We start from the raw sequence: 26,961 nt of genomic DNA on the forward strand, positions 1-26,961 counted from the left end.
TTGGGCTTCCCATCTAGGATGTACCTTTCTATTTCCTCAGGAAAACCCTCTAGGAACTGCTCCATTTTTATTAGGAAAGACAGCTCTTCTGGAGATTTAACGCTTGCTCCTGATACCCAGGCATCCCAATGTGGTAGGCGTGCCGGGAAAATGCTTCATCAGGTTTCCACTTTAGGGCTCTGAACCACCGAGGGGCATGCTCGGGTGTTAGACCCATTCTGATTCTGGCCTTGTTTTTAAAAAGTTCATAACTGTTCATGTGTTCCTTAGGCATTTCAGCCACCACCTCTACTAACAGTCCACTGAGCTGCGGCCTCAGCTCACATGTACTGCTCTGTAGAGATGCTGTACCCAAGGCAGGCCCTTTCGAAGTTTTCTAAGAAGGCCTCGGTATCATCACCTGCCTTGTAGGTGAGGAATTTTCTGGGATGGGAAGTGGTACCTGGAGAGGGGTTGCTAGGGTTGTCTGGTAGATCCTGCCTAGCCCTTACTAACTCTAGTTCATGCTTCATCTCTTTCCTTCTGCTCCATAGCTCTCCTGTGGGCAGCCTTCTCCCTCTCCATCAGTCTTGTGTTCATTTTCTTGCTCTGTGGCTTCCAGTCTGGCCAGCTCTAGTTTATTAGTGGCATCACTGGTACTTATTTTCCTGCTTTCTTTTGCTGGGTCACACCCCCTCTGCAGTTCACTGAAACTGGGATGCACCCAGCTCAGGGCTGCTTAGTTAAAACTCACTATATCAGAGAGGTAGAGAAAAAAAACCCCCAAAGCCCCACAATTCAGCTTGTAAATTCCTTTTGCCAGCTGCTTGCTCACAGCTTGAAACCTTCTCTTAACAAAGACCCTTGTTAAAAAACTTAACACCTCTGCCTTCAGCTCTGCTTTCTAAGCAGCTAAAAAGAAGAACAAAAAAAAATCTTATGACTTTTGGTTTAAAATGATCCCACCGCTCTGACACCATGTCAAGGTTCCTTTCCCTCCCCTGAACTCTAGGGTACAGATGTGGGGACCAGCATGATAAGCCCTAAGCTTAATTACCAGCTTAGATCTGGTTGCTGCCACCATCCAAATTGTTAATCAGTCATTTGGGAAACTCTGTCTACCTCCCTCACAGAATATCTCCCTCCCCAATACTATAACCCTTCCCTGGGTAGCCTTGAGAGACTCCTCCACCAATTCCCTGTGGAACACCGATCCAAACCCTTGGATCTTAAAACAAGAAAAAAAAAATCAATCAGGTTCTTAAAAAAGAAGGCTTTTAATTAAAGAAAGAAAGGTAAAAATCTCTGTAAAATCAGGATGGAAAATAACTTTACAGGGTAATCAGATTCATAGAGCCCAGAGGAACCCCCTGTAGCCTTAGGTTCAAAGTTACAGCAAACACAGGTAAACTCTTTAGCAAAAGGAACATTTACAAGTTGAGAAAACAAAGATAAAACTAACACGCCTGGCCTGGCTGTTACTTACAAGTCTGAAATATGAGAGACTGGTTCACAAAGATTTGGAGAGCCTGGATTGATGTCTGGTCCCTCTTAGTCCCAAGAGTGAACAACCCCCAAAACAAAGCACACAAAGCCTTCCCCCCACCAAGATTTGAAAGTATCTTGTCTCCTTATTGGTCCTTTGGGTCAAGTGTCAGCCAGGTGACCTGAGCTTCTTAACCCTTTACAGGTAAAAGGATTTTGGTGTCTCTGGCCAGTCGGGATTTTATAGTATTGTACACAGGAGGGCTGTTACCTTTTCTCTTTATAGCTATGACAGGGTATCTCCCAGGGCACAGTAAGAGCAGCAGCATGTGGGTGGCACAGGGCCGGTGTATTGTGAGTGCAGATGTGGCGGGCGCGAAGCCATCAGTCCCAGGGAAACGTCATGCCCAGACCCTGCATCCGCTCCTGGTAAACAGTGTCGAATTGTTGGCTCTGTGCCTCTGAGAGGTGGTTCCTCCAGTCACCGCAGATCCCTGCAAACCACAGGGGATATGGTCTAGGGTGCCCCTCACTCCCTACCCACAGCCCCTGCCCCCCAGCCCTGCCCCTGCAAGCTCTACCCACACCCCTCATGCCTGACCTAAAGCCCCCTACTTTCCTGGCCCTGCCTCATGCAGCTCTGCTGGTGCCCCTCAGCCCCAACTTACAGCCCCCTGCTAGCCCAGGCCTGGACCCACCTTTCCTCAGGAGCTCCCCCTTCTGGTGGTCCATGTACTCGTCCCTCAGCTGGGAGAAGTTGGACATTTTGTTCCCCTTCATGCTCTGGAAGGAGGCGTTCTCCACCACCGCGGCCACTTGCTCCTCACTCAGCTCCTTCCCCAGGAAGTGGCAGATTCTCCGCACGCTGCCCCACGGGTCCTGGGGAGACACTCACTGCCGTGAAGGGTGGGATCGGGGGTTCCTCAGTTTCCCCACCCAGCAGGTTCTGCTCCCCACTGGGTCCAGACAAACTGGTACCTCTGAGGGCCCTGGCCACAAGCTACGTCGGCTGCCTGGGGCGGGGTTAAGTGTGAGCGCGGCCCCCAGGGGGCGGGATTATCCCTACCTGCTGCAGCTCCTCGTAGGTGATGGAGAAGAAGTTCTCGTTGCCCTTCAGCCCCATCCAGCCGGTGACGTGGTCGAACCAGGAGCCAAAGGGCACTGTGCAGGGGAGAGCGGCACAGTGACCCCAGAGCTGGCACCACCCGGCCCCTCCACCCTGGTCTGCTGGGGACTGCAGGGGCCTGGGACACCTGGGTTCTATCCTGGCACTGGGAGGAGAGGCGGGGCTGGAAGTCAGCAGTGTTTGCAGACCCCTGGTTGTGCTGCAGCTGTTTGGGGAGGGGGGCTCTGAGCTGTGCCAGGCCCTGGGCAAAGGGCTGCTCAGAGCTGGCTGGGGATGCACAAACTCGAAGCACTTGTGACTTGCTTGGAACCCAGGCGTCCGGCTCCAGAGTGCCCCCTCCCCCGAGTGCTGCTCACCGTTCCCACTCAGGAAGTCCTCGAGGAAGGAGTCCAGTGAGCCAGGGTCCTTGAAGACGCGCACCAGCTTGGAGAAGTGGTACAGCGAGACCAGGATGTCCTTGGGGCAGCGCAGGGTGTAGATGATCTGGCGGGAGTGGGGGGGGTCACTACCAATCAGGGGAGGGGGATGCCAAGTGAACCCAGCAATTAGCCACCCACCCTGGGCCGTCACCTCCCCACCCTCTCTGGAGGGAGAAGGAGTCGCCGCACCCCACTGCCTGCTCCTTCGCACGCCCACATTGCTGTAACTCACACCCAGCAGCAGCCCTGGATTCACCCCCCTCCTGACACACAGCCCTGTCGGTGCCCCTCAATCCCGACCCGCAGCCCCTGCTCTCCCGTCTCTCACCTTGGCCTTGGAGCGCTGCAGGGACTTGGGGAAGAGCTGGACGGGGAGGTGGGAGCAGAGCAGCCGGGGCGGGGGGTATTTCAGGGCAGCCTCCAGCCCCACCTTGCTCTCCACCCAGGGCGCCCGCTCCCAGTTCAGCACGCTGCGCACCCAGCCGGGGTCCCCGCCACAACGGATCAGACTCAGAATCTCCAGCATCCAGTTAGTGCCTGGGGATGAAAGGGTTAATGGGCCTGAAACAACCCCTCAACCTGCTAGGTCCCCCTCTGCTCCCAGAGCCAGGGAGAGAACCCAGGAGTCCTGGCTCCCAGACCTTCTGCTTTAACCCACCAGACTCCCCTTCCCAGATCTGGGGATCAGACCCAGCAGTCTGGTTCCCAGCCCCCACACCACATTTACTGAGATGCTAAAATCAACTCTTGTTTTCATAGAATATCACTCTAGGTGACTCTGAGGTGGCAACTCCCTTCAGGGGACGCTACCCAGGGCAAAAAGTCTCACAATCACAGACTATCAGGGTTGGAAGGGACCTCAGGAGGTATCTAGTCCAACCCCCTGCTCAAAGCAGGACCAATTTCCAACTAAATCATCCCAGCCAGGGCTTTGTCAAGCCGGGCCTTAAAACCCGCTCTGTGTCAGGGGTCTCATGGCGCTGCCAGCGGCTCTGGGGGAAGCCTGTGATCAGAGCACATCTGCAGAGAGCCGGCCTAGCACCAGGTGGGCGAGTTGGACCCCCAGGGAGCAGCCTGCTTTGTCTCCCTCTGGGCTGGGGCCATGTGAGCCGAGGCTCTGACATCTAGGAAATCTGGTCGTGTCTCACACACACACACACACACCCCGTACCTGACTTGGGGTAGGTGATGTTGAAGACGTCATCATCCCGCACCTGGAATTCGTTCTCTAGGTAGCTCAGTTGCTCAAGGGCGTAATCCAGGCGTGGGAACAGCATCCCCTTGTAGGTGATGTACTCACGTGCCATGGCAAGGCTGGGACAGAGACAGACCTCCCAGCGTCAGTGCTATCCCCTGTGTGATACTAGGGGACACTGCTGCAGGGGGCAGGGCGGGGGGCTCAGTAGGGGCGCTGTGGTGCAGGGACGGGGGCGGAGGCTCAGCAGGGGGCACCATATTCCAGGGTGAGGGTGTTACTTGGCTGTCCCGCCCCAGAGCCAGCTGCATCTCAGCACTGGTTGAGCTGATTCCTTGGCATGTTCCCAGAATGACTCTAGGGCCTGTGCTGGTGGCTGCGGCTGGGAGAACAGCCCCGGGCCTGTGGTGGGAGCCCGCTCTTGGGCTATGTAATAGGCCCAGGCACTCTGCTCTCCCCGCATCCTCCCCAGCTAGGCTTGGACCCAGGCAGGGCTGGTGCCATTCAGCCTTTGGAGGCCCTGTTGGGCGCGCCCTGGCCAGCAGTGACCTTTGGACCCGGGGAGAGATGGTGCCTTTAATCCCCCCCAGGGTCTGTCATCTGGGGCGGCTCCCTGTCCCAGGCAGGTCCCTGTGCCCCTTCCCAGCTGGGTCAGGTGCCCGGGGTCTGGTGTGGGAGTGGAGGGGGCAGGTGTGGAGCAGATCCTGTCATTCCCCCCCATGGAGGGGTTGCTTTCATTGTAGCACATCATTAGCCCACCTGAGTCACCCCCCATCCCTGCTCCACATCAGCCCCTCCATGGGGAACTGGGAGTTCAGGCTCCATGGCCCATTCAGCATCTCCCCGGGGGGCACTGATTGGTGCCTGTTGTGGGTTTGCAGATGTCTCCACCCTAGGGATACAGCTGATCCCTGCACTGCCTCTGCCTGAGCCTGCCAGGCCCTGCCCTGGGACCAGATCCCAGCTGGCTGCACCCTCTGTGTCCCATTCCCCATCCCATCGGGCCAGCCAGGCCCTGCCCTGGGGCTGGATCAGAGCTGGGGCATCCTGGGGGAACACACCCTTGGGCGGGGAAAGGGTCAGGCTAGGGACCCTTGTGGATGGGACAGGAGCTGGGAGGGGATTTGAGAAGGGCCCTGCCGGGTCAGCCCAGGGTCCATCCAGCCTGGGATCCTGTCTGACAACGCTCCCCGAGCTGCAGTCACGGGCTGATCCTGCCGGCTTCTGCTGGTGAGAGGTGTAGGGACCCCCAGAGCCTGGGGCTACATCCTGCCCACCCTGGCTAGTGGCCAGCAAAGGTCCTGTCGTTCAGGCGCTCACCTCACGCGCCCTTGAACCGGTTACCACAGCCCAGCCAGGGAGGGGCACAGGTTGGCGGTGGGCCGGGTGAAGGGGGGGGGATTCCTTAGCTTTGTCGGGCAACCCCTGGTCCTTGCGTTACGTGTCCCTAGTCACGGTCTCCACCCCAGGCAGGAGTCAGAGACGCCCGTCACCCCCGCGCAGCCGCCTCTCCTCCAAGCGGAGCCGTCCCAGGCTAGAATCTCCCCTCCCACGGAAGCTCTGCCACCCCCCTCAGCATTTTTCTGCCCCGTTTGCAACCCCCTGTACCCGCTGGGAGACGGGGCGGCCAGCACTGCGCGCAGTGTTCCCGGTGAGGGCGCACCTGGAGCCGAACTAAGCAATTTGCTGTCTTAGCGCCCGGCCCTCTCATTCTGCAGTGCTGCTAGTTCCCAGCTGGGCTCCTTCCTTCCCAGCTCCCGGGGGACCCGCTGGGCCAGGCCGGGGGCACGTCAATCTATCAGTTTGTTCCAAGCCCCCCACCCCCCCTTAGTCAGCTAGTCCCCCCGACTGGCCACCAGGCTTCCTGCTCCTCAGGGACTGAACCCGCCTGCTGGGTTTCGAGTCGTTAGAAAGCTGCTTCTCCCCGTGCTTCACACCCAGCCCAGAGTCCACTTTCCCCCCTTCCTCCACCCCGCTAGGCTCCGACGTGCAGATTTGAATGGATCCTTCTGCCCCCACCCAACCCCACTGCGGTCACAGGCCAATCCCCCTCTTGCTGCCCTGGTGTAGGGAGCTGAGACTCGCCGGGTCAGCACAGCAGCACCACTCGCTGGTGATCCTGGGAATTAGCTCCGTTTCAGCCCCGAACACCCACTGCAGGCTGGTGGCTCACCTGCCTCAGGCCCCATGTCCCACCTGTACCTCAGGCCCCTGCAGTGCCCCCACTCTGGGTCTCCCCTCCCAGGGGAACCCCCAACCCTCTAGCCCCACCTTGCCTCAGTGGCTACGGCCAGTCACCAGCCAACCCTGCTCACTGGGGCAGACGGCAGGCTGTGAACCACTCATCACTGCTGGGGGGTGGACCAGCTGCCTCTGCCTAACCCCAGGCTGCACCTCTGCAACCCCAGTACCTGTTTGGGCCTTAGCAAGGCCTCAGCCTGGGGATGGGATGTGCCGTGCCGTGCCGTGCCGTGCCGTGCTAGGTCCTTCTCTCCTAAGAGCTAGAGTGAAACTGACCCACGTCCTGCCTCACAGCCCTTTTATAGGGCCAGTTGTCTCCTAATTGGGCGTGGCCCCAGCTGTGGCGGCTTCCCCCAATTGGCCGGTTCTTGGCTCTCAGCCCCAGCCCTCGCCAAGGGCTGGCTTTAACCCTTTCAGGGCCGCAGCGAGGTCACTGCCTGCTACAGCCGGTGTAAATCAGGAGTGATCCCATTGCAGTCACGGGGCCAGTTCCCCTCTCGCTGCCCCAGTGTAAATCAGGAGTGATCCCATTGCACTCACTAGAGCTCCCCCCACCGCAGCCCCTTGGGGTGGCTCTGGATTTGCCCCCAGCTTGGGCAGTGACTCTGGATGCTGGGAAGGGGCCAGGATCTCCTCGGGGGAGCAGGGGGCTCTGGGCTGGGAATTCCCAGGTACTCACCCCAGCTCCCACAGGTCCGGTCTGGGTTGCCTCTGTCCCAGGCTCCGGCCCAGCCTCCTGCCTCCCCACCCTGGCACCAGCATTAACCCTTCGGTGCCCAACCTGCTACAGCTCTGTCCTCCCGCACCGCACTCTCGGCCCCCAGGATTTCTGTTGCTTTCTTCCCCCTCCTCACACCCTCCACCTCCTGGCCCCCAGGTGTGTGGTAGTTCCACTGCCCAGGAGGGGAGGGGGGGCAGAAAAGGCGGGGGAAGGGGAGCTAGGCAGGGGCCGGGGAAGGGGCAGCGTGGGCTTGGGGCAGGCTGGGGGGCTGCACTGGGGGTGGAATCGGGAGGTCTCTGTTTAGTAGGATTTTCTTAACCCAGGAAATAACGCCAGGATTTGGTGGTGCCCCATCCCAGCTCAGACCCCCTCCCCTGGCTCCCAGCCCCTCATCCATGGCCAAGCTCCTTCCCCGGCTCCCAGCCCCCTCCTGCTGCTCTGAGACCTACAACCATGTCCCAGGCCCCTCCTCCCTGTCCCAGCTCACAATCCCCTCCACCGCTCCCCCTGCTTCCAGCCCCAAAATCACAGCTCAGGCCCCTCCTCCTCCCTGCCCTGCTCTCAGCCCCCTAATCACAGCCCAGCCCCCTTCTCCCTACCCAGATTCCAGCTGCCCTCCCGCTTCCTATGTTCAAAAACAAAGACAGGTGCAGCTTAGAACAGTTGGTGCAACAGGTGTGTTCTCCGCGCCTTGGCAGGTTAGTGCCCTGGTGTAAATCAGGAGTAACTCCATTGGAGTCACTGGAGTCGATCTCCCGCTCGTCACCCCGACTCTTAGCTCACCCTCTCTGCCCCCACCTCCACTCTTCTGCCCATGGCTGGGCCCATCCATCCCCAGGACTGAGGAACCCCCCCCCCGCACCCCCCAAAGGCTGTCCTGAGAACTCAAAGGGTTAAGGCAGGGCCAGACCCACCCCAGCTCCCACTTGGCTGGGTGGAATCAGACCCTCTGGGTTCCCTGTGCTGGGGAAACGGCTCCTACGCCAAGTACTAGACTGGGCATCGCCCCCAGAGCCCTGTGAATCCCCAGGTCAAGGGTCAAGCTGAGCTGAGACACAGTCACAGGGCTGAGAACTGACTCTCCTGGCAATGCAGAGTGAAGGTGCTGCCTGAAATCCCCTTAACTCTGCCCTGGATCCATAGGTGCTGGAGCTAGCAGTGCAGGGGTGCAGCTGCGGGCGCCGTTCCCTCCCAGTCCCCGTCCCACCCCCGCGGCTTGAAGTGGTTTCCATCATATCCAGGGTTCACAGTTTAGTTCAATGGCTCTCAGCACCTCCACGATACAAATTGTTCCAGCACCGCTGCCTGGATCCCAGCCCAGCATTGGCCCGATGTGCTCTGCGCTGTACAGGATGGACACATGGAGTTATAGAGGCAGGGGCAGCACCGTGCAGCCCAGAGAGCCCAGGAGTGGGACCCAGGATTTAGGGCTTAGAGTGTGGGGCTGGGAGCCAGGACGCCTGGGTTCTAGCCTGACCTCTGCTCAAGCCTCCTTGTGAGTTTGTGCACGTTCCTTCACCTCCGTCTCTCAATGGCCCCCTCTCTGCAATGGGGCTGCTGCATAGAACGCCTGGAGAGCGAGGATGACCCTGCCCCAGGTGAGCACCACACAGCGTGAGTAAGAGGCCAAAGAATGATACAACTCCCTGACAACAAGCTGAGATGACACCCATGCAACTGGAGAGCAGGTGCTGAAGGGTTACGGTTCTGCCAAGCAGGACTGTGGGAGGTGCGGAAGGGTGCAGGTGGCCACATGGCTGCTGGTGTGGTGTTGGGGGGCTGCCTGGGGGCTCCCCCCAGGTGTGTAATGATGGAAAGAGGTGCATGGGGGATGCCGGGTGCCTCATTTCACCTCAGCCTTGTGTCAGGAGCAGGGCCAGGGTGGGGAGGGGCTGGGCAGCAGTGAGCTGGGAGAGGCGCACGGCTTGTGGGTTGGGTGTCAGGGTTTGTTCTGCGATTTTAATGACCATGGAAGCTGGCGGCCCAGGCACTGCCATGCCCAGGGCCTAAGCCGCACACGGAGCTTGTCCAGAGCACTTCTTGTCATGGGTAGGGAAACTGAGGCACGGGGCACAGCCATAACTCGGCCAAGCTCACCCAGCGTCCCTCCCCCAGCCTGGGTGAAAGTGTGACAAAGTGGGGGCTTTCCCTTGTTATGTTGTATGTGAGCCTGTGAGTCTTACTGTTTTGTATGAATACTGTGTGTGCCTCAGTTTCCCCATGTATTGCATCAGTGCCTAGACGGTGGGAATAAGGGGGCCTGACTTTTGCTGAAGCCCTCAGGACACATGAAGAGGCTCCAGCTGCCTGCACATAAGCGATGGCTGATGCCTTTCGTAACCTGAGACCCAGGAGGGGGATGTGACCAGGTGACACTTTGCCAGAGAAGGGTGTGTCGGAGGCTGGGTCCCTGGAAGCTGGGCAGTTTGTTGTTGGGGACTCACGGGGGGGAGTCCAGGGCACCCAGCCCAGGGTCCCCCCCAAAATGGACTTTGCTGAAAGTCACTGATTCCTGTGCTAACAAGTTCTGTCCTACACTGTGTTCCTGTCAAGTAATAAACCTTCTGTTTTACGCTGGCTGGGAGTCACAGCTGGCTGCGGAGTGGGGGTGCAGGGCCCTCTGGCTTCCCCAGGGGTCCCGTCCAGGTGGACCTGCCAAGGGGAAGTGTACAGGGATGCTGGATGCTCCAAGGTCAGACCAGGAAGGCCAAAGCCGGGGAGGGGAGCATTGACCTGCTAAACCCAGGGTTGTGAGTTCAATCCATGAGGGGGCCATTTAGGGAACTGGGGTAAAAATCTGTCTGGGGATTGGTCCTGCTTTGAGCAGCAGGTTGGACTAGATACCTCCTGAGGTCCCTTCCAACCCCGATAGTCTGTGATTGTGAGACTTTTTGCCCTGGGTAGCATCCCCTGAAGGGAGTCGCCACCTCAGAGTCCTGGCTGGCTTCATACAGAGCAGATCCAGAGCAACAGACCTTCACAGAGAGTGCTTAACCTTTGATCTGGTCAGTGGGGGAGTCTGCAGGGGGAATTCAGTCCAGACGGGGTGGTGGTTTTCTAACCACGGCTCTAGGAATGATTGTGGGACGGTTCTGTGGCCTGCGTGAGGCCGGGGGGTCGCACTAGCTGATCCCATCGGGCCCTGCTGGCCTTCCACTCTATAAAGGCAGACGAGGTGAGCCAGGCTAGCCCTGTATTACAGCAGAGCCGAGGACATGGGCTGAGCAAAGTGCAGGACGGTCGGTGCCATGGCAAAGCTGTCTCAGCGCCCGGCTGCCTGGCAGGTGGGAACTTGGGACAGCTGCCCGCCTCCGTCCCCAGGCCACAGCGACGAACCCCTGGGCACCCTGGCAGCCAAGGCCTTCGCTGCCAGGGTTGGTGACAGGGCCGCCCAGAGGATTCAGGGGGCCTGGGGTCTTCCCCGCCGCCAAATTGCCATCGAAGACCCGGCACTTCGGCAGCGGGTCCCGGGGCAGAAGGACCCTGCACCGTGGGTCTTCGGGGCACTTCGGCGGCGGGTCCCAGGGCGGAAGGACCCCCCGCTGCCGAATTGCCACCGAAGACCCAGAGCAGAAGAAGCTCCGGGGCCCGGGGCCTGCGAGAGTTTTCCGGGGCTCCCGGAGTGAGTGAAGGACCCCGCTCCAGGGGCCCCGAAAAACTCTCGTGGGGGCCCCTGTGGGGCCCAGAGCCTGGGGCAAATTGCCTCACTTGCCCCCCGCCCAAGCAGCCCTGGTTGGTGATCTCCCAACCCAATGTGCTCTGGAGGGGGGGGGGGGTACAGAGTACCAGACGTGTCTCTAATCAAGACGGTGTTTATTTCTCATTGCAGCGATCACTGTGCAAACATATACAACAGGATTCAGAGTAGCAGCCGTGTTAGTCTGTATCCGCAAAAAGAACAGGAGTACTTGTGGCACCTTAAAGACTAACAAATTTATTTTAGCATGAGCTTTCGTGAGCTGCAGCTCACTTCTTCGGATGCCACAAGCACTCCTGTTCTTTATACAACAGGAGCGACTCGCCCCCAAGGCGTGGGGGAGAGAAGCTACTGCAATACGCTATGTACAGGCAGCCCCCACCCCCAGCGGATTGTGCAGGGAGCAGCCGGGTGCAAAATTACAGCTTGGGCTCTGCCACCTGAGCCACAACACGCCGGTGTCACCCGCTGGGCAGGGCTGGGGATTAGCAACAGATTAAGGGGTGCGGGGGGGGGGATCTGTGAGAATTTGTGTAGCAGGGGTGCAGGAGGGTGTGTGGGGGGGTGTGTCCCTGCTGGAGGGGATGGGCCCTGCTCTATGTGCACATTCACCTCTCTAAGCCAAGCTGTTCCCCCTGCCCTCCCCCATCCCTGCTATGGGGCTCCCAGCCCACGTCCACTCCTCTGACCAATGCCCCGACCGGCCGAGCAGGCTGTGTGCCAGCCAGCCTGGGGCTCGCTGCACTGTGCCCCTCCATACACTGCAGGGGGCTCAGCCTGGGGCCCCGCATAGATGCAAGGGGAGCCCTGGTCCCTTCCCAGCCCCCCGGGACCCATTGCTGGGGCAGGCGATCACAGGAGGTGGGAGCAGTGCTGCCCATGGGGGCACTATGGGGTGGGGGGGATTTGCTGTTGGCAACCCTGGACTCGGTGCTGGGAGGGAGGCTCCCAGCCCCTGGAGGTGTGTGCGCCCCTGGGAAGGGGGCAGCCTGGCAGGGGTGAGCAGCCCGTCCCTGTGGGGCCCTGCCGGGGCAGGGGGAAGCTCTGTCCTGATTTGGGGCATCAGCTCTGGCGCCAGGTGTCCAGCAGCCCCCAGGGCTGTGTATTGGGTCAGGGTCTACTCCACCCCAGGCAGGGCTTTGTCTCAGCCCCACCCCACCCCCCGGGCTGTGCCCTGGTTCCTCCCAGGCTGCGGGTCAGGATCTAATCCCGCCAACCACAGGGCTGAGCTGCCGGCACTGGGGCACCCCAGGCTGATGGGGCTGCTCTTGCCCAGAACTGCAGGGGTTAAAGCCAGGTAGCAGGTACTGGAAATACAACTTTGGTGTGTCTTGTTTTCTAGCTGTAAACTCCTTGGGACTCTCTGTTCCCCTATGTTTGTACAACGCCCAGCACAGCAAGGCCCAAATCTCAGTAGGGCAGGGACTGTCTCTCGCTGTGTGTCTGGGCAGCGCCTGGCACAACAAGGCCCAAATCTCAGTAGGGCAGGGACTGTCTCTCGCTGTATCTGGGCAGCGCCCAGCACAACAGGGTCCTAGCACACACAAGGCATCGACCTATCACTATACAGATGTTAAAGACGAATGAAACAATGAGTTTATCTCAGGTCAGATGCTACCGGAACGACTTTTGGGGTCTCTCCAAATCGACTCCTGCTCTACACTGTAACATTTAACCCTCTACAGTAGCGTTTGAAATGCACTTTCCGTCCACACACAAAACTGCTTTAGTCAATTATGGTTGGCTCTAAGCAACATCACAAAGTGACTCTGCTCTTTGAGGAATAAAGAACAATTTAGCCCAGATCATTCCAGGCTCAATTGTTTCATGAGACCTGTAAAGGGGCCTTGAGACTCCAGGCGGCATTCGGAGTGGAGCTAACGACTCCTCTCAGCTCCCTCGTTAGCCCCTCTACATCTATACCCTCCCGTACCAGGGCCCCTACTTCATCCTTCCGCCTCCCAAGGAATATCTCTCTCTGCCCATGTTAATGTACCGTATTTATCGGCGTATAACACGCACAGGCGTATAACACGCACCTTCATTTTAAGGGGGAAATTTCAGGACAAAAACTTAAATTTCAAATAAAGGACTTTGAACTCCCCTACCCTCTCTCCAACACCCCCTCCCTGCCCCCTTACCGCGCTGCCTGGACGTGGCCGGGCCAGGACAGGAGTCACGCGGCCGGAGGATGCAGCGGGAGCCCAGCGGCCGGAGCCAGGTGGCTGGCCGGGTGGAGCCAGGGAGGGCTGCGGCCAGAGCTGGAGCCGGGCAGCCGGGGCCGCCGCCACGCGCTGCCGGAGCCCGGCCTCCTGGCAAAACAGCAGGGGCGGCTGGAGCCACGGGGCCAGGCCGGGCTGGAGGTGGGGGGCCGTGTCCAGAGCCGAGCATCCCGGTAGGTGGGGGCACGGCAGGGCCGGGGGGGGGGTGCGGCCGGAGCCGGGCGGCCGGGGAGGGGGTGGGGGGGTTCGGGGACGCGGGGCCGTGCCGCAGCCGGTGAGGGTCGGGCGGGGACCGGGACGGGGGGGGGGGCAGGGCCGCGAACGCGGGGCCGGGAACGCGGGGGGGGGACGCGGCCAGGGAGGGTCGGGGGGGGACCCGGGGACGGGGGGGGGCCAGGCAGGGCCGCGGGGGGGGGGATGCGGCCAGGGAGGGTCGGGCGGGGACCCGGGGGGGCGGGTGGCCGGGCCGGGTCGCGGCCGGGAACGCGGGGGGGGGGGTGGGGACGCGGCCAGGGAGGCCGATGAGGGTCGGGCGGGGACCCGGGGCCGGGCAGGGCCGGGAACGCGGGGGGGGGGACGACGCGGCCAGGGAGGGTCGGGCGGGGAGTCGGGACCCGGGGACGGGCCGGGCAGGGCCGCGAACGCGGGGCCGGGAACGCGGGGGGGGGGGAGGACGCGGCCAGGGAGGCCGCTGAGGGTCGGGCGGGGACCCGGGGCTGGGGGGGGGGCCGGGCAGGGCCGCGAACGCGGAGCCGGGAACACGGGGGGGGGGGAGGACGCGGCCAGGGAGGCCGCTGAGGGTCGGGCGGGGACCCGGGGCCGGGGGGGGGGCCGGGCAGGGCCGGGAACGCGGGGCCGGGAACGCGGGGGGGGGGGAGGACGCGGCCAGGGAGGCCGGTGAGGGTCGGGCGGGGACCCGGGGACCCTATTGGAGGTTACTGTCATAGCTCCCAAGGTTATATCGGCGTATAACACGCACACATCATTTGCCCCCTATTTTCAGGGGAAAAAAGTGCGTGTTATACGCCGATAAATACGGTAACCAGACCATGTCCTCATGCTACAAACCACTTGTGGTTGTACCTCCGCTAACATCCCCACCAGCACGCGGCACCACAGGCCCGTGATCACACCTGGGGCTGCGACTGTCTCTCACCATTTGTGTGTGTATCACCTGACACAACAGGGTCCTGATCTCATCTGCCTCCTAGTCGCTACCATCATACAGATGTTAAATAATAATCATAATCTGATCCGGTATGGGAATTCCTACATGGTTTCCTTGGCTACTTGGTGACACCACCCAGCTCTGTGCCACACAGATCCACAGGGTAAGTACTGAAAAGGCAGGTACTTGGGGTTCAGTCGTGTATCTCAAACCCTAGATTACCAGGAGCTGAACAGCCTGCTAGACTCTGGAGAGACGTCTCCCTCAACAGTGGGGACTCAGCAGGAGTGATCCTGAGAACCTCCTACACCAAGGTATTTTAGGGTGAGTGACCTATGTGAAGAAATGTCCTTTCTGGCTGATGTGGAATATCCTTGTTATATCACCATCTCTGAACGGCAAACAGCTAAGCCCTTGTTCCGAGGTGACGCCAGGTCAGACTCTAAAGAGGCTCCTATTGTTTGTCCACTGACAGTTCATTGGGTTTTTAAGACTGGGAACAGTCAGTCATTAAGAGGAGGAAGCAGAACCCATGGCTTTTATCAACGTGAGATCGGTGACTGACAGAGATGAACAAGGGCACACAGGGTGAACAGGTGTCAGGTGTGGATGTGTTTTCAGAAGAGCTCTTGCATGAGAGTTGTGCCAACATAGCAATGCTGCCGGCGACAGGTGAAAGGTGGGGTGTCCAGTGAGGCAAAGAGGAGCCTCAGTAGCTCTTTGTTCTACTAGCATTGGGTCCTGGTTGTGGGTGGAGAGACAGAAAACAGAGGCCCAGATTCTCAGGCCTTGTCTATACAAGAAAGATACATTATTTGACCAGTGGTGGGATTTTAATCTGAGTTAATTCAACCATGAAAACCCCTGTGTGGAGGCTCTTCTTTCCATTCAAATCAGGTTTATGTTGCGTTATCCTAAATCAGTGGTCCCCAAACTTTTTACCTCACCCCCGCTCCTTACTCCTGTCTATGCCCCCCACCAGCTGGGAGCGGGGTCGCAGCTTGGGGAGGGGGACGGGGATGGGGTAAGGTGTCCGAGGCTGGGGTCACAGCTGGGGGCAGGGGTGGATCCCCAGATGCAGGACTTAGAGCAGAGGCCCTGGCATGGAGCCGCCAGCCAGGACCCCGGGTGTGGGCCCGGCGGCTAGTAGCAGATCCCTGAGTGCGTGGCTGGTAGTCAGGGCGGGACTAGGAGCAGAGCTGAGTGGCGCTATATCCCCACCCCACATGGGGGCTGGCCTGTGCCCCAGCAGTGGGCGTGTCCCACAAATTGGGGACCTCTGTCCTAAACTGACCAGGAATCGGTTTCAGCTGAACTAAAACCCACCACTGCTAAAGCGAAACAATTATCCACCCAACAGTCTGTAGCACTGGCTCAGCCGACTCACTTTACGCTGCTCTGTCTTTCTTCAATACTTACGTGGCCCCTGCTACCCTAATAGCTGGGAAAGTCACAAGCATTAATGTATTTCTCCTGAAGACCTTCCCAGGAGGTAGGGAAGTGCTGCTACCCTCATTTTGCAGCTGGCAAACAGAGGGTCTCTGTGATTTGCCCAATGTCACACAAGAGCTCCGTAGCAGAGCAATAATTTAACTCCTCCTGGGTTAGGGCCCTGACCACTGGACCAGGCTTCCTGTCTAAAACCTTAAAATGGTTGTGAGTTTAAGGCACTTTTATGTTGCTATTAGGCTTAGAGGGACCTTGAGGTGCATTTTCACTGCAGGGTTAACTTGAGTTATTGTCATTCAAGTTACACCTCTCCAGTGAGAGCAGCCACGCTGCAAAGTCACCTTCCCGCTGTCATATCCACACTGATGCTGCACTCACCCCTGTGTGACGCTAGGGCTTCTGGGGGCACATCTCCTGGTTCTTTGACCTGTCCTAAGCTGAGCTACTCTATGGAGACTTTCCTAGTGAATTGTGGAACAACTAGTCTGTGGAACTCATTGTTTCCCACGACTTTTTCCATAAATCGTTGAAATGTGGCAGGGCCCCAGAAATCCCTTGCGGCATGCGTTCGAACTGGTAGAACCCTAACGGGCAGATGAAGGCTGTTTTCTCCGTATCCTCTTCCCCCAGAGGGATCTGGTAGTATCCACTCCGAAGATCCAACACAGAGAACCACTGGCTACCCAGCAAACAGCCCAAGGCATCTTGTACTCGAGGCATGGTGTATTGATCAACTGTAGTGCGCCTGTTTAGGGTGCGGTAGTCAATACACATCCGGATTTTTCCACTCTTCTTACGAACGACCACAATAGGTGAGGCGTATGAACTGTGGGACTCTGTAATGATGCCATTTGCAGCCAGCTCTTGAAGATGTTGTCGCACATCTTTCATCTCGGAGAGAGCAAGCCTCCTAGATCTCTCTCGGAAAGGTCGAGAGTCATGTAGTCTGATGTTGTGCTCTACTCCTTTGCACATCCCACATCCCACTCAGGCAATGAGAACACCTTAGATCTTTCACAAAGTTTCCTCCTCAGGTGATCTTTCCACTCTTCGGACAAGGGTGAATCTCCAAAGTCAAACTTTGCTGGGTCTATTGTCGGAACTTGAGTCTCGCACTGGGGTTTTACAATTGATTCAGGCTCGAAGAGGTCTGCTATCTTTTGTCCTTGCTTCACAACAACATCTCAACTTGTTTCATTAGCAATCAGTAGTCACCTTTTCCTGGGCTTCAGCAGGTAGGGTTATGACTCCACTGGGGACCAGCACTCCTTCCGGGAGCTCTCCTTCAACTGGCTGCTCTATCATTGCTAATGCCCCTTTACTGCCTTTTAGCCTGGTACTCATGACAAGCACTTCCTGCTCCATCCTTGCAGGCACTACAAAGGGGGTTGTGCCCATGTACTTCAGTGCCCCAATCGGTAGCTCAGATGTCTCTTTTTTAGCGCTCAAAATCTTCCTATAGGCTTCAGCACAAAGCGTATGGATCAACAGGGTACTCAGGTACTGGTCCCCAGCCCGTCGTCTGCAGTAATCCGCAAGCACCTTGAAGAGACTGGAGTTGGTCCCTATCAGCACAGACACATCTGAGGTCCCTCTCGGGTCAGGGCATATTAAGGCAGCTGTGTCTACCTCTTCCCTTACCCCAGCAACCTCCTCTGGGAATTCCAGGTGCACTATGACATACCCTTGGTAGGGGTATTCATCCATGCTGAGGCAACACAGACCAATGCCAGTCAGTGGCTGTATAGGCAGGTGCCTAAGCATCTGTTGGTAGAATGACTGAAATATAATAGTCACTTGAGATCCAGTGTCAAGCATGGCTTTACACTCCGCCCCTTCAATCCTCACCATGACCTCTGCTCGCGGCCCTATCAGTCCTGCGGGGATCCCAGCTGGTCAGTCTTTTCTGAGGGAATCTTCAAATCCTGGAGGCCTAGGTGGTCCCCGTCCCCAGACCTTCTGGCAGCTACTGGGTCTCTCCCAACTGCTCCTCAGCTTTCCATACACTAAGGAGGGGTTCTCTTCCTTATGACAGTTAGCAGCAATGTGCCCATCCCGACCACACCGGTAGCAAAAGAATTGTCCTTTCCCCCTTCGCCGGGGTGGGACGGTGGCTCTAGATACTGACTTCTCCATCGCCATAGTCTGAGGCTCCTTATTCCTGGAAACCTTAGCTCCGTCAATGGTGCTTTGCAGCTCAGCTATCCGTTCGGTCAGGACCTGCATTTGTTGGGCAAGTTCCTCTGTGGTGCTCACCATCAGTATGCTGGCCATTTACAGTGGTGTTGTGCTGGCTGGTTCCAATGTTTGGGCTTCCCAACACTCACTGGCAGCCTGTCTTTCTTCCTCTTCCTTGACCTCCTTTATCAGCTGGGAGTAACTTGGGGGATGTTCCTGCCATTCTCTTAGTTGGAGATGAAGTAGAATTGGGTTCTGATACTGAGTCCCTCTTACAACTTGAGCCAGTCTGGTCTGATCCATCTGCTCAGCAGTCACTGCTCCCCTCATAACAGCTCTCTGAAGCAGTCTCTCCAGCCTCTGTGTATAGGCTGAAATTTTCTCACCCCTTTGCTGTCAGGAATTAAGGAACTTACAGTAACTGTCTTCAGGGCCCTCTACGCTCCCAAAGATATTATCAAGGGCCTCTAGGCAGTCCTTCACACTGACTCCAGGGTCAATGAGCTTCAGGGTGCGAATTACATCTAATGCTGGGCCACTAAGGCTCTCTATTAGACATCTTTGCTTTTCTACATCAGGTACGGCCCACTCCCGCAGCATTTCAGTGGTATGCTGCAACCAGGGTTCAAACTCCTCTTCCCCAGCAAATAACCTTAACTTACGACAAAAGTTTGACGTAGCATAGGCCAACACAATCTTTTCCAATATATGCCCCAGTGCTTTTGCCCAATCATTGGCTGAGTCTGCCGCCCCTGAGCTAGGGGCTGCAGGACTGGGGCCCAACAAACCCAACATATTAGCCATTAGACAAACAGTAATTTCCTTAAAATATAAACACAATTGTTTCCCAATACAGTGGAACACTTAACAGGTGCTTGCGAGGGGTACTGACCCAGGGATCCCGGACGAGCCCCCAAAAATGTAACCCTTCTGCCCCTCTGAGTTGGCAGCAAAAGGGCCGGGTTCGGTATCCAGGGGTTCCGTTTCAATAACACAATGCAAAACCAGCTCGAGCCCCCTGGGACCTGGGACAATTACATACCACCCCACCCCCAGGCGCCTCTAGGAGGCAATACTTCCCCACTCGCAAGCACAGAGTCTCGGTGTAGCAGAAAAGGTTTAATTACATGAGATAAACAATAAGCATTAAATTGGGAAAACACCTCAACTAGAGTTCATAGACCAAACCGTGAGCAAAGACCCACCCCAGGAAATTGGGCCGTTTCCTTTTCCCTGGGCTCTTGAGTCCAGCAACCCCCAAATCACCCAAGACTCCAATATCCAATACCCCAAATGTCCCTAGAGTCCAGCAACCCAAAGATCACCCACAGTCCCAAAAGTTCCACAATCCAAAAGTCTCTGTCCCGGGTCAGTGCAGCCCCAGAGTTCGAGAGTCTATCTGCAGAGGTCCCTGTCCCCACCCCCAGCCTGGGTAGAAAGGGGCACCTTACGTGGTCTGGGGCCAACTGCCCTGCCTGTCCGTGGGGTTCTGCACCAGCAAGTCCGCTCCGCTCCTCCAGCCATTCTCACAAACTGCTCCGCTCCGCTCCTCTCCGCCAGCTGCTCTGCTCCACCAGCCGTCCCGTTATCCGCTCCAGCCATCCCCACAAACTGCTCGGCTCCACTCACTCCGTGGCTCCACAAACTGCTCCGCTCCGCTCTGCCAGCTGCTCTGCTCCGCAGTACAGCTTGAGGCTCCCCCACTAGATAGCACAGTACTCAGTGCTCTCAGCTCAACAATTCCAGCTCTTTAGTGATTTCAGCTCACAGTAGGGGAGCCCCAGTGCTGGTGCACCATTGGCCCAACGTGAATTCAGGTCAGCAGCCTCTAGATGGACTCCTAAAGGATTCAAAATTAGCTCTGCTCTTCAACAGTGGAGAGAGGAGGATGTGCAATTGATGTTCCAGGCCCTCAAAAGGGGCCCATAACATCAATTACACACACCAGTCCCCAACCTCTCTCAATTCACTGGGTTCTGGCACCCATGTCCCTTGTCTAGCAAGTGCTACTTAATGGATAGTGAGACATCTTTGTCCTAATGCAGTCTCATAGTTCCTCATTCACATAATCAGGGTGACAACACTTTATTGCTCCTCCCCCAATAACAAAGAAATTCTGGATCCCAGAGCTGTCAAAATAACCATCCCAGGCTGCCGTGCACCATGATAGGTGGGGTGGGTGTGCCAATGCAAACACCTGAAATTCCTTTCCACACTCCCCATACTTCACCACCAGATGTCAGGGTAGAGCTCATCCTGACTCTGCTTACATACAGATGTTAAATACGAATGAAACAATGAGGTTATCTCAGGTGAGATGCTACCGGAACTACTTTAGGGGTCTCTCCAGATCGACTCCTGCTCTACACTCTAACATTTAACCCTCTACAGTAGCGTTTGAAACGCACTTTCCGTCCACACACAAAACTGCTTTAGTCAATTATGGTTGGCTCTAAGCAACATCACAAAGTGACTCTGCTCTTTGAGGAATAAAGAGCAATTTAGCCCAGATCATTCCAGGCTCAATTGTTTCATGAGACCTGTAAAGGGGTTTTGAGACTCCAGGCGGCATTCGGAGTGGAGCTAACAGATTCCTCTCAGCTCCCTCATTAGGCCCCTCTACATCTATCCCCTCCCGTACCAGGGCCCCTACTTCATCCTTCCGCCTCCCAAGGAATATCTCTCTGTGCCCATGTTAATGTCACCAGAGCGTGTCCTCGTGCTACAAACCACTTGTGGTTGTACCTCCACTAACATCCCCACCAGCACGCGGCACCACAGGGCCATGATCACACCTGGAGTTGGGACTGTCTCTCACCATTTGTGTGTGTATCACCTGACACAACAGGGTCCTGTTCTCATCTGCCTCCTAGTCACTACCATCATACAGATGTTAAATAATAATCATAATCCGATCCGGTATGGGAATTCCTACATGGTTTTCTGGGCTACTTGGTGACACCACCCAGCTCTGTGCCACACAGATCCACAGGGAATAACCGGTAAGTACTGAAAAGGCAGGTACTTGGGGTTCAGTCATGTACCTCAAGCCTTAGAGTACCAGGAGCTGCACAGCCTGCTAGAATCTGGAGAGACGTCTCCCTGAACAGTGGGGACTCAGGAGGAGTGATCCTGAGAACCTCCTACAGCAAGGTATTTTAGGGTGAGTGACCCATGCGAAGAAATGTCCTTTCTGGCTGACGTGGAATATCCTTGTTATATCACCGTCTCTGAACAGCAAACAGCTAAGCCCCTGTTCCGAGGTGATGCCCGGTCAGACTCTAAAGAGGCTCCTATTGTTTGTCCACTGACAGTTCATTGGGTTTTTAAGACTAGGAACAGTCAGTCATTAAGAGGAGGAAGCAGAATCCGTGGCTCTTATCAGCGTGAGATCGGTGCCTGCCAGAGATGAACAAGGACAGACAGGGAGAACAAGTGTCAGGTGTGGGTGTGTTTTCAGAAGAGCTCTCGCATGAAAGAATTGTGCCAACATAGCAATGCCGCCGGTGACAGGTGAAAGGTGGGGTGTTCAGTGAGGCAAAGAGGGGCCTCAGTAGTAATTTGTTGTACTAGGATTGGGTCCTGGTTGTGGGCGGAGAGAGAGAAAACAGAGGCCCAGATTCTCAGGCCTTGTCTATACAAGAAAGATACATTATTTGACCAGTGGGGGCATTTTAATCTGAGTTAGTTCAACCATGAAAACTCCTGCGTGGAGGCTCTTCTTTCCATTCAAATCTGGTTTATGGTGCGTTATACTGTACGCATCGAACCTAGAGAAAGGGGCCAAATTCTCCGTCCAGTAACATTACTGTCAATATGTAGTCACTTCCTGCAGTAAAATATAATGATTCTCAATTTTTGCTGAGTGACCAAGAACAGAACTTTACCCAGCACGGAGTGAAAAATGAATTCAGGGTAGAGAGATGGTCCCCTGCCTTTATCGACACTTTAAATGCGTCCCACATCTGCAGTTAACTCCACCAGAGAGGTCCTTTGGGGCCATCTGCCTGTCCCAAGTCAGGGTAAAGGAGGAGGGTTGGGCGTGGGGCTAGCAACTCCACCCCGTAAAAAATCAACTTGCTACAGAAACGCCAACAATAGAGATAACAGAGACTTTTAGCCTGGAAAAAGAAGGGTCTTCAACTCGAAGACGCATGACGCTGGGTGGTGAAAGCCGCGAGGAAGCCACTAAGCCGATTACCCTTCTTGCAACCAGGAGGATTACCATCGGCACATGGAACGTGAGGACCATGTACGAGTCAGGAAAGACGGTGCAGGTTGCAGCAGAGATGAGGAGCAACAACCTGACCCTACTAGGCATTAGCGAGACAAGATGGACGCAAGCTGGACAGAGACGACTGTTGACAGGAGAGCTGTTGCTGTATTCAGGACATGAAGAGAGCGACGCACCCCACACACAGGGAGTAGGCTTCATGTTGTCCAAGCAGGCACAGAGAGCACTGATTGGTTGGGAGGCACATGGTCCCAGGATCATCACAGCATCCTTCAGAACTAAAATGAAGAGGATTAAGATGAATGTTGTTCAGTGCTACGCTCCAACTAATGACAGTGAAGAGGAGGACAAAGACTACTTTTACAACAGACTCCAGAAAATATTAGAGATTCTCCCAGACAAAGACATCACCATACTTATGGGAGACTTTAATGCCAAAATTGGACCTGACAACACAGGATACGAACAAGTCATGGGGACCCACGCTCTGGGAGAGATGAGTGAGAATGGAGAGAGATTTGTGGATCTGTGTGCACTTAACAACCTGGTCACAGGAGGTAGCATCTTTCCTCACAAGCGGATCCACAAGAGTACCTGGGTATCGCCAGCAGGCACGACAGAAAACCAGATCGACCATGTCTGCATTAGCAAGAAGTTCAGAAGATCCTTGCAGGACGTTAGAGTTAGAAGAGGAGCAGACGTGGCGTCCGACCATCACTTAGTGGTGACCAGATTGAAGCTGAAGCTGAAGAAGAACTGGATAGATGCGTCAGACAGAAGAGTGAAGTACAACGTCAGCCTTCTGAAGGACCATATGACCAAGGAAGGTTTTGGACTGACACTGAAGAATAAGTTTTCAGTACTACAGGATCGGTCTGAGGAAGAGGAAGACAGCGTACTCAACAGATGGCAGAAAGTGAGAGAGACACTTAGGTCAGTATGCCAGGAAGTGCTTGGAATTAAGAAACACCAGCAGAAAGAGTGGATCACAGCAGAGACCTTGACTAAGATAGAAGACAGAAAGAAGAAGAAGGCAGCAGTCAACAACAGCAGGACTAGAGCAGCAAAGGCCAAAGCTCAAAAAGAGTACGCTGAAGCCCACAGAGCAGTGAAGAGGAATTTTAGGAAGGATAAGAGAGATTATGTGGATGGACTGGCAGCAGAAGCGGAGCAGGCAGCATACAGCGGCAACATGAAACAGCTGTATGATACTACCAAGCGACTGTCTGGAAAGTTCAGCAAGCCAGAACGTCCCGTTAAAGACAAGCAGGGAAAGTCTATAATAGGAATAGAACAACAGATGAACAGATGGGCGGACACTTTGAGGAACTCCTGAACAGACCAGCACCACCAAATCCACCAGACATCGACCCAGCCAACGAGGACCTCCCAATCAATTGCGATAAACCAACCAGAGATGAGATCAGAAAAGCCATCACCATGATGAAGAACTGGAAGGCGGCTGGACCTGACGACATCCCAGCAGAGGCCCTGAAAGCAGACCTGGATGCTTCAGTGGAAATGCTGTACCCCCTCTTTGAGAAGATATGGGAAGAAGAAGTGATTCCGGCAGACTGGAAAGAGGGATACCTCATCAAAATCCCCAAGAAAGGAGACCTCAGCAACTGTGCCAACTATAGAGGAATCACACTCCTGTCGGTGCCAGGGAAGGTCTTTAACCGAGTCCTCTTAGAGAGAATGAAAGATGCCGTCGATCCACAGCTACGAGATGAACAGGCAGGTTTCAGGCAGAACAGATCATGCACGGACCAGATAGCAATGCTCCGCATCATAGTCGAGCAGTCTATGGAGTGGAACTCCTCGTTGTACATCAACTTTGTTGACTATGAGAAAGCGTTCGATAGCGTAGATCGAGAGACCCTCTGGAAGCTCCTTCGGCACTATGGCATCCCAGCAAAGGTGGTCAACCTGATCAAGAACTCATACGACGGTATACACTGTAGAGTGATCCATGGAGGGCAGCTCACAAACAGCTTCCAGGTGCGAACTGGAGTCAGACAAGGATGTTTGTTGTCACCATTTCTCTTTCTCCTCGTCATCGATTGGATTATGAAGACATCCACTTACGAGCATAGGAATGGAATCCAGTGGACGTTGTGGACCCAGCTTGATGACCTGGACTTTGCCGACGACCTTGCACTCCTTTCGCACAGTAAACAGCAGATGCAAGAGAAGACCAACGTAGTGGCAGCCACGTCATCACAGGTTGGCCTCAACATCCACAAGGACAAGACCAAGATCCTTAGGATTAACTCCATCAGCAATGACCCAGTCACACTGAATGGAAGCCCCCTGGGAGAAGTGCAGTCCTTCACCTACCTAGGTAGCGTCATTGACCAGCAGGGTGGCACAGACGCAGACATCAAAGTAAGGATTGGTAAGGCAAGAGCAGCCTTCTTACAGCTTAAGAACATCTGGAGCTCCAGAGAGCTGTCTTTGGCAATAAAAATTCGACTGTTCAACTCCAACGTGAAATCAGTCCTACTGTATGGAGCTGAAACCTGGAGGACAACCAAAACAACCATCAGGAAGATCCAGACCTTCATTAATAGCTGCCTCAGAAGGATTCTTCAGATCCGCTGGCCAGACACCATCAGCAACATCCACCTCTTGGAGAGGACCCGTCAACTCCCAGCAGAAGAAGAAATCAGAAGGAGAAGGTGGGCCTGGATAGGACATACACTACGCAAGCAGCCAACTAACATCACCAGACAGGCACTGTGGTGGAACCCCCAAGGCAAGCGGAAAAGAGGCCGTCCAAGAAACACCTGGCGACGTGACCTTCAGGTTGATAGCAAAAAAATGGGCTATACTTGGAACCAGCTAGAGCGAATGGCCCAGGATAAAGGACTCTGGAGATCTGTGGTTGGCGGCCCATACCCCGATTGGGGTGACGGGCATGAATGAATGAATGAATGACATCTGCAGTTGGCTGCAGAAAGCTTTCCCGTAGTGGTTAACCACTGGGCTCATGGGGACTGGGTTCTACTATCACCTCTGCCAGAGAATTACTAGGCGACCTTGGGCATGTCACTTCTGGATGGTTTGGGTCCGTCAGGCCGCCGGGAAGGGACTGGAGTGGGTCGCCCGTATCAGCAGTGGCAGTGGGAGTAGTACGCACTATGCTGATGCAGTCAGAGGGCGATTCACCATCTCCAGAGACAATCTCAACAACCCTGCTGTATCTGCAAATGACCGGCCTGAGGCCGGAGGACACTGTGCGGGATTCACAGTGTGGGGAAGCCGGTCTGAGTTGAGACGAAAACCTCCCGTTGCGGTTACCGGCAAAAGTGCCAGCCGGTTTGATGCAGACAGTCCGCGCGCTGGGAGCTCACAAGTGAAAGGTCTATACGAGAAAATGAGATCAGTTATGGGAAGGGGTCTAGCACCAACAATCCCTTTTTCTTCTCATTATTATTCCTCTTCCTTGATTTCACTGAAGAGCAAAGAGTTCACAAAAAAAGAGGGAAACAGTGAGGTGGCAAAACGGGCAGACGGGAAAAGCTACAAAGGGATCTCACGAAACTGGGAGACTGGGCAAGGCAGTGTCAGCTGAAATTCGACACTGGTAAATGCACATTGGAAAACCTAATCCCAACTATACATAGAAAATGATGGGGTCTAAATTAGTTGTTACCGCTCTGGAAAGAGATCTTGGAGTCATTGTGGAGAGTTCTCTGAAAACATCCACTCAACGTGCAGCAGCATCAAAAAAGCGAACAGGATGTTGGGAATCATTAAGAAAGGGGTAGATAATAAGACAGAAATATCATGTTGCCTCGATATAAATCCATGGGACGCCCATATCTAGAACATTGTGTACAGATGTGGCTGCCCCATCTCTAAAAAGATATCTTGGAATTTGGAAAGGATCAGAAAAGGGCAACAAAATGATTAGGGTGTGGAGCATGAGTGGGAATGGGAGTGTGAATATCAATCGTCAATAATAATCTCCTGTCTGGCAGAGTCCTTGTAACCCCGACAAGGTTGGGCCCAGGATTCCTGGGGGCTCGAACCTCAACCCTGCTGTGGTCCCCTAGGACAGGGGCCTGGGTGTCCCCACTCCGGGGGGCTCTCTCTGCACTGGGCACCTCCCTGACCCACTGATCATTACATAGAATTTAAAGCAAATACAAGTTATTTAATCAGCAATTAATTTAAAAAGGAATAAGGAGAAATGGGAAAGGTTAAAGGAAACACGTCACCCCGCTCTGTGGCAGGGACCATCACAAACAGTGTCTCTGGAACGTCAGGGCAGTTCACAGTCTGTTCCTTGTAGGTCCCAGGCCTCCTTCTCAGGCCCTGGCTGTGCTGCAGGGATGCTGCAGGTGGGACACTTGCTCTGGTGGTGGCCACACACCTCTGGGCTTTGGGTGGTGGGACCCTTCTTCCCGGTAAGACCCCCTCCCAGTCTGGCCTGCAAGGACCCTTGGCGGCGGGTGTCTTTCTGCGCTGGGCCCTTTGCCCAGGGTCCCCCCTTGGCTGGCCCCAGTTGCTCACCGCACCCGGCTCCAGACTGCTCCAGCTCCAGCCCCAGCTCCACTGTTCTAGCTCCAGCTCCACTCGGCCTCAGCACTGATGCTGCTGCTCTGCCTCCAGCTCCCCTGGGCGGCTTCCCTGGCCCCTCTGGCCAGCCCGGCTCTGCTCCCCAGCTCAGCTCGGACCCTGCTCCCTCCTTAGCTCGACCCCACTCTGTCTGACCCAGGCAACTCCAGCTCACAGGGAGGACGGGACCCCCCCGGCCTCCTGACTCCCTGATTAGCCTGCCCGCCCTGTCCATCCCGCTCAGAGGCTGACTGAGGCTGACCCAGAGCATTGGCCTCTCC

The 26,961-nt window shown here is 55.9% G+C and overlaps 1 protein-coding gene and 1 long non-coding RNA gene across 2 annotated transcripts in view; both read right to left on the reverse strand.

The window, feature by feature from the left end:
• The window catches only part of LOC123351453, an 83,696-nt gene that overhangs the window by 51,086 nt on the left and 5,649 nt on the right, over nt 1-26,961 (reverse strand). The window contains exon 2 of the long non-coding RNA XR_006574029.1: nt 22,599-22,601. This is a non-coding gene — a long non-coding RNA (uncharacterized LOC123351453). The remainder of the gene's footprint in view (nt 1-22,598; nt 22,602-26,961) is intronic.
• LOC123351449 (sulfotransferase 2B1-like) lies at nt 1,609-6,705 on the reverse strand. The gene is made up of 7 exons (XM_044990797.1): nt 6,616-6,705; nt 4,181-4,323; nt 3,338-3,546; nt 2,947-3,073; nt 2,531-2,625; nt 2,163-2,343; nt 1,609-1,958 (listed from the first exon to the last, which is right to left on the reverse strand). The coding sequence occupies exons 2-7, from the start codon at nt 4,314-4,316 to the stop codon at nt 1,849-1,851; spliced, it is 858 nt and encodes a 285-aa protein (XP_044846732.1). The 5' UTR covers nt 4,317-4,323; nt 6,616-6,705; the 3' UTR covers nt 1,609-1,848.

This window comes from Mauremys mutica, chromosome 17 (assembly GCF_020497125.1).
Source record: "Mauremys mutica isolate MM-2020 ecotype Southern chromosome 17, ASM2049712v1, whole genome shotgun sequence".
Lineage (NCBI taxonomy): Eukaryota > Metazoa > Chordata > Testudines > Geoemydidae > Mauremys > Mauremys mutica.